General features: G+C 44.0%; 1 protein-coding gene across 1 annotated transcript; it reads right to left on the reverse strand.

Moving 5' to 3' along the window:
• Positions 1-237: 237 nt before the first annotated feature.
• Positions 238-6,622, reverse strand: metrnla (meteorin like, glial cell differentiation regulator a). Its single transcript, XM_085271421.1, has 4 exons — positions 6,273-6,622; positions 4,195-4,583; positions 1,237-1,296; positions 238-1,097 (listed from the first exon to the last, which is right to left on the reverse strand). The coding sequence occupies exons 1-4, from the start codon at positions 6,368-6,370 to the stop codon at positions 784-786; spliced, it is 861 nt and encodes a 286-aa protein (XP_085127547.1). The 5' UTR covers positions 6,371-6,622; the 3' UTR covers positions 238-783.
• Between the last annotated feature and the right edge of the window lie 4,508 nt (positions 6,623-11,130).

Genomic DNA, 11,130 nt, shown 5'->3' on the forward strand with positions numbered 1-11,130 from the left:
GCTTTGCTTTTCATTCCTTTGTGTTTTGTATTTGTACCTACAGGCCACCATAGTTTTATCTAAAATATAAAATTAGAAATAAAAGCTCAAGTCAAAGTCAAAGCAGTTAAATAATTATCTTCCGATTACTAATACTTTTGTCTAAAATCTGCCACCACACACACACACACACACACACACAGCTTTGCACATCTGTATACATGAAGAGTATGCAAACATCACACATGTAAGCATGCACATGGGAATAAAAGTTTTTATTCTTCTCAGTGACAAAAAAACAAAAAAAAAACGAAAACAAAAAAAACTTTTTGGTTTCTTTTTTTTTTTTAAACAATTGTACAACCTGAAAAAAAATAACTCGGGTTTTAAACTGCAATACGTTTTTAAACAAAATAAGAGTCTTTCATTTTATACATCTGTCATAGGAAATAAATTCAGAACTGTACATCACGTTTTTTTTGTTTTTGTTTTGATTTTGAACAAAGCACACAGAGCTTCAAAATGTACAATATTCATTCACATTTTATACACATAAAAACCAAATGGGGTCTGCTACATTTAAAAGTTTGCGATTCCTCGTGTGTGAGAAAGGCGGTCTGAACACATTCCACGTTGCATCACCGGCGTTCGGCTAGCACGCTGCTTGGCAACATCCAGCAGCTCCAGCCATTGTCTCCAAAGAGTCACGGCGCAGCAGGAGAGGAGAGGGGCTCTGGGCCACTGGGCCAGTCTCCTCAGTTACTGAGGGCTTGTTCCATCTCCAAATGTGGGCAGATGACCTGCTCAGTTAGTGTCCACGTGACAGGGGTTGGTGCCCTGCTGCTGTGCCTCATGATACAACCGCAGGAAGTCTTTGTAGCGTGGTGCGCAGCCCATCCAGGCTTCCCCAAACCTCACGGCCCCAGTGAACAAAAACTCCCCCTCACCGGACCTCACCCCACACTGAAGGGGCATTTTGATACGGCCAGTCCAGCTCCGTACCCTGACACCCCCAGATACAAAGACCTGGGTTTTCTGTCTGTAAAGGCGACTGATCTCCACAGTGACAGATGAGTGCTCCTCCTCCTGATCCACCTTCCTAATGCTGCCTCGTGCCACTGGAAAAACCAAGCAGGAAGATGGGATTTAGAGACTGGTAACAGCAATATTTCAAACTGTGTGTTTGTATTGGACATCGACGCCAACCATGCAGCAGCAGGAAGCAGGAAGCCTATAATTCTTCAAAACAGCACTTACCAAAGTCACTTGTGCAGACAGCTAGAAGCACTTCAGTGTCACTGCAGGGCTGACAGGACGCTATGTGGAAATAAAGAAAGAGGGTGGATGAGTTCAGAGAAAAATGGTGTGCAAATAAAATTAAAAAATGCATGTGGCGTGATAAAAATCGTGTTAACAGGCCCACAGACTTCCAGTAAACACACATCTGTGGCTGTGTTTGAGTAAGTGTTCCTCACATACAGACAATTAGGGTCACAGTCATTTCCATCCTGACAAATGAATATTTATTTAGAAATGAGAGACCAGGATTCAGCTGAGCTCAGAGTTATACACCAGACAGAGGCACGCTGCTGATAGTAAGCACAACTCAAAAAGCTAAGAGTGTGTGTGTGTGTGTGTGTGTGTGTGTGTGTGTGTGTGTGTGTGTGTGTGTGTGTGTGTGCATGTCTAATGCTCCTGGGAGCTGTTCAGTCAGCTTCCCTTGCCAAAACAGGAACCCCTTGACACCCCATGACAAACAAGGACCAGATGACGGGTATAAGAACAGCAAAACTAGTAGAGGTTACATCTGACCTGAGCTCTCACAGCACTCCAGCAGGCCTACTTAGACTGCAACTATAACATCAAGGGGGGCCCACATTCAGAAGAAGCAAACAGAGGATAGATTTTGCCGGTTTCGTGCACATCTTGCATTACACAGGCACAGGGCAATTAAAGTGCAGGTAATTTAGTTTCCAAAAAGAAAATGTGAATTAAATACAATAGCCCACATCAATTATTTAAAAGTCTGCTCCAGGCACCATTTCACCTTTGATTGGGGTCTGCATAGCAGCAACTCAGCCTGCCCCCTCGTCCAGACTGTTTTATAGCAGTAGAAAGGGCCCTTAATGAGAGCAGTCAACTCCGTGATTAGTTGACTCAGGTGGTCCTGTGGCTGTCCTAACCAGAATGCCTTTATTAACCCCTAGACCTGCTTTGGTTTTCCTTAGTAGTACTCTGAAGCAGGTGGGGGTAGGAGGAGGAGTGGGAGCAAAAAGAGGACTGTCTAGTCAGCAGTGGGTTGAGGGTGAGGAAGGAGCAGTCGTCTGACCACAAAATAAGTGGAAGAATGTTTAAAAAATGTTAACTCAGGTGGGCCCGGTGCACTGGAAAGCACCCTAATTTGCACAACCAGTCATAAAACTGAGCATAAATATTAATTTGGTGTGTGCAATACATCTAATAAGACTTCTTGCCAAAGTGGTGATGTTCACCCTTGGTCATATTTAGGAGCGCAGCTTAACCTTATTTTTAGCTTTTAGCTGGATTGTCTGATGATGGGTGTACAGAGGTGAGGGATCTTTGAGGTCAGCTAGTGTAGCAACACAAGGCACTGCGACATCACTAAAGAGGGCTCAAGGGTCAAACAGCCACAAGCTTGGATGGCTTAGTAGCAGCTGGAGAGCCAAGACTTCAGAGAGGCCAACCTCACCCAGAGCAGAGGTTGGTTTTTTTTTTATGTTTTTCTCCAAGGAAGTCAAACATGAAATAGAACCGCAGGAATGGGCTGAGAACCGAGTCAGCATCTCTTTCTGGCCCTCTGCACATGCAGCGCCACTCTGATCAGAACCACTTCACAGGAGCACAGAGGGATGAGGGATGGGAGGAGTGGCAAAGGAGGGAGTGGAGGGGCACATTAGAGTGTCCCTGAAACATCTGGGACCAGATGCATTCCACTGTAATGGAGCACAACTTGCTAATACCGCTCAGCAGAGACGAAACCCACTTCAAACAACTAGGAAGGGGGGGGGGGGGGGGGGGGGGGGGAACGAAAAGGAAAAATACGAGAATGATAAATAGGCAAGAAAGAAAATTAAGAAGTAGGAAATAGTGAGACTGAAGACAGGAAAAGGGAGAATAAGTCAAGCGAGCTGAAAGGGAGGTTAAGGGAGTGACAGCAAGGGAAATACAAGCCTATATGGTCCTAGAAGTTCCTCCCAACATCTGGTTGGAGATACATTCCAATTTGATGGTGAGCAACTCAATCCCAGCACAGTAGGTCAGAGAGAAGAGGAAAGGAAGAAACATGAAAAAGAAGGAGGAGCAGCAGCAATCAATCTGTGACTCCAGGCTTCAGATGACACGAGACCAATGTCTTTGTGAATCATCCCAGTGCTATCTCAGGCCACATTACAGCAGCAGATTATACTACAGAGCTGAGCCGAGCGAGCTAATGCGGTCAAAACAACTCCTACTCTACGTTTAACCCTCTCTCTGTCTGTTTCTGTCTGCTGTGCCAGATAATGACGCAGGATGTGAATATGTGAACCAAGAGAGCCGTAAAAACAGATGTGGGCCTGATACTGCTCATATTTTGCTTTAGGTGGAAGAGAAGGGAAAAAAAACATAGCTGCACAGCTTGAAAATGTGCAGGTTTGGCAGGTACGCAGCGTGAAAATACACGGCTGTTTTTCCATTGGAGGCCCTCTGTTTGACTGTGCCCCTCCACACACAAGCCAGGCAAAAAAGAAGAAAAAAGAAAACAATAGAAGCTTACAGTGCAACGTTCAAGTCAAATCCAGTCAGAATGTTTGTAAAATGAGCTGAGAGGTGAACGTTTTATCCCGAAAAACTAAAGTTTAAAAGCCGATTTTGACCTTTTAATCCTCACGGTGAAAATATGAGTTTGAAAAGAACCCCCACCCCCCAAAAAAATCCTTAATGTAAACACAATGCTACTAGAAAAAAAAAGTCTTTGGATGTAGTATTTGCAGTGTGCTGGAGCAAATGTTAAGTTTCCTACTATTAGAGTCCAACCTAATAAAAGTTTCCACCAGTAGATGGCTGCATTTAGTGCTCGGTGTGCACCACAGGGGCAGAGCACAAAGGCACTCAGTTCTAGAGGGAATCTAAAGTAAGGCCTTTATAGGAGCTACACAGATCAAAGAAGCAGCAGTTTTCAGGGGTATCACTAAAGATGTCAAAGATGCATCTTACCAACGAGCAAGTGCGGCCCCGCCTTGTGCCTGTCGCTGACCAGCTCGTACTGGAACGCCGTAATCCGCCGACTGATGTCCATGTGGGGGACAGCCTCAATAAAGAGGGCCCCTTCCTGAATGCCGAAGCAGTGCACCTTGCCCTGAGCCTGGTCCTGCTCAGGCAGCAGTAACCTCAGCTTGCCGTTGCGGTCCAGGTAGATGTTGGTGCCGCTGGACTCGGCGGAGGGTTTAATGCAGACAGAGAGCCGAGCGGCGGCGGGAGAGACCATGTTGGGTCGGAGGTTGACGATGATGGCCCCTGTGGGATAAAGCCATTCCAGAGAGCCTTGGGAGCAACGTAGGTACACCTGCTCCACATCCCTGGTGTGGCCTTCATGGGTCAGACCGCTGGATAAAGAAAAGAAAAAGGCACAACATATGAAACAAGCTGCAATAAAAGTGGCATTTCTCTGGAAAGCTTTAATTTTTTTCAACCCCCCTTTACCCAAATAAAGAATAAAGAGACTTATTCACTAATCTAAAAATGATTTTGGGGGCATTTATAGCCTGAATTAACTGACCAAGTTGAAGACCTCTGGCAGACCCAAAGGACATTAAACCACATTCCTCCTGAAGCATTATTAAGGCCGTGCGCAAGACTGGCTGCATGACCAGTCACGAGCCGGAGCAGCCAAAATGACCTCAGCTCCCAACACACACTCCCCGTACCGCATTGTTCCGCCCAGCGCTTTGGCAAAACGCATCACTGGCAAGCTGCCTTTGGGAAGGGTTTGGAGGCAGAAATGGATGAATGGAGGGACACAGGGGCTTCTGGGCAGACAACAGCAGCAACAGTAGCTGGGACTGCAGCATGCAAGTGCAAATGCAGGTCACGCACCGAACCTCCCCTTGCTTTCAAGCAACCAAAGAGACTGGAAGAGACTTGTCCGGGCAGCACTTCGGCCTCTGGCGCCAGCATGACCAAATGACTCCCTCCAGAACTTAATGCCTGGTCGGGATTTGAAAACTCCGGCTCTGTCAGTCATTCTGTGGCAAAGCCTGAGGCAGGAAGCCATCAGCAGTCTACCAGCATACACATGCCAAGCTAGCGGTTTGACTCCGGAGGAGAAACGCCCAGTTTCCTGAAAATGAGATGCTGAAATTCAAAATTTGCCATAGATCTCAAAAGGAACCCGCAGCACATGCTGAGCATATGCCTCTGCAGCCCCATAACCAGGCTCTCCTCAGCATGCCTCTAATTAAGTCCTTTCTAACTTCATCACTTCTGCAGGCAATTAAAGGAGATTAGTCAAGAGTCTGCCTAATGAACAACAGATTATTGGTGGAAAGCTCAAAAGTATGGGCAGCCCCTCCTGACTGCAGGATGATGAAAAAAAAAAACAAAAAACACTTATTTAAGGCGCAGTTCTGAACTGCAAAACAGATTTCAGCAGATGTTTGATGGGAGGTGAAACTTTCCAGTGAATGCTTCATTTCCTGACGTTTATCAATCATACATCTCTGTGTGGCTACCTTTAATACTTTGAGCCTATGAGTGTGTGCATATGTCCCACACACACACACACACACACACTTTCTTTAGGGGAAGGGAGGGGGGGAATAAAACATAAGTAAAAAAGATAAATAAATAAAATAAAAAAGCGATTTGTGTGTGGGATGTCATAAACATGTTATTTTCGTATTCCAACGTCCTCCCATCATGTTATTAAAATCTTTGGTTGAACCATCGTGTCATTCATACGTCCAAAACAACCCCAAACACACGTGTCTCTGACATTACTACATTTTTCACACACAAAAAATTACGGTAGTTTCTTAACTTATATCACAAACTACACAAATCTTTTGTTTCCTACAGCCACCATAGGGGCTAGCTTTGTTTTAATTTATCGTCTAACCCTGCCGCCTGCTTCCCACATCACCGCGGCGACTTGAGTTTCAGTCACAGTCATTTCAGGTCGCCACCAGCAGCTTTCATGTTTGCTCACATCCTCGCTTTTTCTTATTTAGCAGTTTAGTTTGACGTTCAAAATACATTCAGTTAAAAGGGGGGGAAAAAAAGTCTGTAGACCTCACCTGCCCTTCCAGCTGCACTGGTCGCTTGAGTATTGGCAGAAAGAAATCCTAAAGAGAAGGAAAAGCGGCAGCAAGGAGGCCAGCATCGGGGTGAGCATGTTTATCTCGCCTCACTTAGCCTCCTCTTGAGTGAAACTACGATAAAGTCCACCGCCGTCTCTCCAGCTGCATAGCGTTTCCATGTGCCACGGTCCGCTCCGTGCGCTCCCCGGGGTTTCTTCTTTTATTCTCGAAAAGTTCAGGGGATTAAAAGCGCTTTCCCCATCAAACACACACACTCACTCAGTAGCTCCGCGCAGCGCTGACAGCCCTCCGTTAAATGTGGAGTGAGTTCAGCTCCGAGTCTGCCTCAGCAGCTCTACGTCACACCCGAGCGCTCTGTGTATGCTGCGTTCAGGGGCCTCATCTCAGACTCCGATTTTAGAAGTTCGAAATTTTGCGGGTTTGTGTCCTTCCAAATATTAAAGTTGGTTGAATTTTAGAACGTTATCTGTTGTAAATGCGCCATAATTAATGATATATGGTATATCAAATGATTGATCTTCAGCTGGCATAGCTGAAGAGGGGTTATTTGTGACAGAAGCATAGCAGCAAGAGTGGAGAGGAGACCTGCTGTCATGTGTGGTTTGGAGACGGTGGCACTTACAAGAAGTCAGGAGGCCAAGTTGGATGTGGATCTGGGATAGTTTGGACATGGTCATAGGAGGTTCGTGGATGTAGTGAAGGAGGATATGCAGAGGATTGTTATGAGAGAGGAGAATGCTAAGAAAGGGCGAGATGGGGGCAGACGATTTGTTGTGGTGACCCCTCAAGGAAGCAGCTGAAAAAAATAGCTATGCCACATTTAGATTAATAGAAGTTAATTACATCACCAGGAGATTTTTTTTAACAGGTTGGGTTGTAGTCAGTTGTCTAAACACAGATCATTTTCTCCGAGGGGAGACAATCCTATTCTGTGACTGAAAACACCAGAATGTTTTAAAGAATAAGTATATGGCTAATATCGAATTCTTGATATGATTGCTGATTGGAGTTAAGGTAACTTGCTTAAAACTGGTTAATATAATCATGTCAAACAATCCCCAATATCCCTGTTATTTTCTGTGACTGTTTTCTGGTTAGTTGCTCGACTCATGTAAAAGTTCCGACAGCACTTGAAAGTTGCATAAAACTTGTGTAGAAACCACAGCAGCTCCGCAGTTGCAACACTTTGACATTCGTTGAATATTTCAACAGAATAAACTTTATTTATTTTTGTAAGAAATCAGTCTATAAGAGGTCTTTTATATCCCTCATATAAAGTGTTTTATAGTTCTGTGGGTGTCTGTCTCTATGAACAGAAATACTATTGTTTCCCGATGCTGGAGCCGCAAAGATCCCTGTCAAATAATGAGATCTTAGTGCAATGAGGGTAAAGAGGTAAGGAAGTAAAGTGGCAGGTATTCCTGGCAGTGTCCTTTCAAAGGAAAGGTGCATAGACTCAATTACCTAAAAGTGGTATGTTGGCAATACTGGCATGCTGGTGAAACTCTAGTATTATAATGGTTTAAAAAAAATCCCCATAGTCCCTCTTTGTAAGTCAAATTAAGTTTAGCCAGTTGCATTCTTGCCTTTAGCTTTGCCATATACTTTTATAGCAACCATCAATTGTACATTATACTGAGATCTGAGGGCTAAAAAAGGGCTGACTATCAGCTGTGGTCTCATGGTTTGACTGGAGCTCTGCAGACATCTGCAAGTACTGGCCACATGAAGGAGTTAATTAATCAAAGTCAAGTACTGGTCAAGTAAAAACAAATTTGCATGTTTCTTTATGGGAAGTAATGATGGTATTATCCATTATGTCTGTTAATAATGTCACAGGGGCTCTGCGATTTAAATTTATCCTGTAATAGTTTTCTTTTCCCCCTCTTTCAGATGAGAGGGATTCTGGAAGGGGAGAGTGGGGAGACCATGGCAAAGACCTCACCACCATGTTTGTGTTCTTGGTGCCTTTTTAAACATCCATTCATCAATCTTTTTCCATTTATTCAATTAAGGGGGATTAGCTGAAGTTGCTGCTGCAGGGCTGTCTTTTGAAACATCTTTATTTAAATTATCTGACAAATCATGTGACTTGCTGCGTGTTTAATCCCACTAATGTGTGAAGTTTGTGCTTTGTACTGACAGTAGCTACAGCCATCATTAATATAAAGTCTCTGGCCCCAGACAGCTCTCAGGGACTTCAGATCTATTTTGTCTGTTGATTTGTGACTTGTAACATCATAGTTTACACATAGCTCTGTTTGCGAGTACAACAAGAGGAACTTTACGATCTTCGGGGTTGGTTACAGCATCAGTAAACATAAACTTTTCATTGCTCTAGTAATGGATCCTACGCAACGACTTCTTATGAAAAAGTTGTTTTGTATCTGGAAGCCATTTGGCATGGGAAAGAAACCTGTCTGACAAGGAAAACCAGCGCAGTTTGTAACTGCTATTTTTTTCCTTTCTGCTTTCTTGGGATTTTAAATTGGTTGTGGTTGCGGTGATGATTGACACCTCTGCGTTTCTGACCTGACATGCAGGGTGCATGTCCTAGCTTGGGCAACTCAGAATCCCCTGCAAACCTCAGAAGGATGTGCTGATGAGCGGTTAATAGGACGAGAGTGTAAAGTTGCTGTAACAATAAGGAAAACACAAATCCACAGCCTTGTTCCAGGCATTGTGCAACTTTTTTTGTTTTGCTTGTGTAGTAAGGATGAGAAGCCTGGCTGGTGTGTGTGTGTGCGCGCGCGCGTGTGTATGATCTGCTTTTTGTGTTATCTTTGCCACTGCACTTCTCAATGAGGTAACAGAAACACAAGACGTGCCCAGGCAAGACATCTGAGGATCAATCATAATAGCACCTGCACTGATACATCACAGACACACAGTGTAATTACAAATAATGACCTTGCTTAAATTTAATTAGTGCGTTAAACCTAATTTGTACTAGTCTTTTAAGTATATGCCCTCACACTGAGTTATCACGTGCTACATGTTTCATTTAATGAGAAAGGAAGAGCTCTGCTGTGGTGAGTGTAACATCTATCTGTTGAGCAGTGTTGTGGTTATTACAGTCATTACGTTTGTGTTGTGTTTAAACTCTGGTTCTTGAGAATGTGTGATGTGGTTTCCACTGTTTGTGCAGCAGAGATCAGTGCTAAGGTTTAGCTCGCAACAGACCCCCAGTGGTCCTGTAGTTGTAAGGTTTGTGGAGGACAGAGATCCAAAAATGGGGATTTTAATCACTGGACTCCTGTCTCTCATATCTGTCTTTTTTATTTAAGTGAGACATTATGACATTGCCGCACATTATTAGGCACAATTCATTAGTACCGGTTTGATAGCACAGATTTAACAAATTGCTGGAAACTTTCCTCAGATGGTCCATTTTGATATAACAGCGTCACACAGTTGCCCCAGATTTGATTCTACCACATCCCAAAGGTGCTCTCTTATAGATTGGCATATGTTGACTGTGGAGGACATTTGAGTCATTGTCATCCTAAAGAAACAAGTTTGAAATGATTCGAGCTTGGTGACATGGCTTGTTATCCTGCTGGAAGCTGCCATCTGATGATGTATACACTGTGGTCATATAGGGATGGACATCAGCAGCAGCAATACTCATGTAGTCTGTGGTGTTTAAACAATGCTCAGGCCCTTAACCGTTGATAAATGCAGGATTGATTTATCCTTTCTTGTAGTTTGTGCCAAATTCTGAATGTTGCAGCAGAAATCGACACTCATCAGACCAGGCGCTGTTGTTCCAGTCTTCCCTGAGCCAACTTTGGCGAGCTTGTGTGAATTGTGGCTTCAGTGTTCTGTTTTTTAGCTGACAGCAGTAGCACCCAGTGTGGTGTAGCCCGTCTGCTTCGAGGATCAATGTGTTCTGCATTCAGAAATGCTCTTCTGGACACCTTGGTTGTTACGAGTGGTTATTTGAGTTATTGCTCTCCTCTCTGTCATCAACAGGGCATTTTTAACCCAGAGAATTGCCCTTCACTGTATAGTGTCTCTTTTCTGGAGTATGCTCCGTAAACCCTATAGATGCTTGTGTCACAAAATATCAGCAGTTTGTGAAATGCCAGTCCATCTGGCACCAACAAATTAAATTACCTTCCCCATTCTGATGTTTGAACGTCAGTCCCTCATCATAACCATGCTTAAATGCACTGAGTTCCTGTCATGTGATTGGCTCATATTTCCACGCCACAAATTTTTGAACAAGTGTGGTCAATGAGTAATTGTGCATGCTGGTTCCAGTTTACCAATAACAGGCCACTTTCAAAACTACATCATCGTTTGTATGAGCATTTACACATGTTTGAAACAATAAAATTATATGAAACTGCAGCCATACCTACCTGGCAGTCAGGTTAGACTGACTAAGTGTTAAAGAAGGGATTTATCCTATTATTGCCTTCAGCTTGTTATTGCAGTTGCTTGCTCTTTTGCTGCCAGTGTTTGTTATTTTCTCTTCGGCCACAGAATCAAGGAAGCAGGCTTAGCTCTCACTCTCCACCTGTCAGAAGTCTCAGTAGTGCTGGTGGTGTTGGGGGGAGGCAAATCATGAGTCTGAAAAACAAAAAAGCTAATCATACGGTGTGCTCTTACCGTTGTTTTTTAGACTGAAACTTGGCAGAGAAGCCCTGATGTTCAACAGAGAGGCACTGAAGTGGATCGTAAATTAAAGGATTAAGTGAGTTTGGTAAATATGTGTTATATAGCCTGGGATAGTGAGCTAGAGAATCAGTGGAGTTTCGGGAGTTAGTCGGGGGAGTTTTGCGGGGGAAGGGTTTGGTTTTTTTGTCAAGCCTGTTGTCCCAAACTC

This window comes from Mchenga conophoros, linkage group LG4 (assembly GCF_057382185.1).
Source record: "Mchenga conophoros isolate Kocher_MC1m ecotype Shallow Benthic linkage group LG4, M_conophoros_male_GT1.1, whole genome shotgun sequence".
In the NCBI taxonomy this organism is placed as follows: Eukaryota; Metazoa; Chordata; class Actinopteri; order Cichliformes; family Cichlidae; genus Mchenga; species Mchenga conophoros.

Coding starts and splice junctions, on each gene's coding strand:
- metrnla (XM_085271421.1), bottom strand. CDS start 6,370: ATGCTCACCCCGATGCTGGCCTCCTTGCTGCCGCTTTTCCTTCTCTTT. Junction 4,584..6,272: donor CAGTGCAGCTGGAAGGGCAG/GTGAGGTCTACA, acceptor TTCTTTATCCAG/CGGTCTGACCCATGAAGGCC. Junction 1,098..1,236: donor TGTCTGCACAAGTGACTTTG/GTAAGTGCTGTT, acceptor TGGTTTTTCCAG/TGGCACGAGGCAGCATTAGG.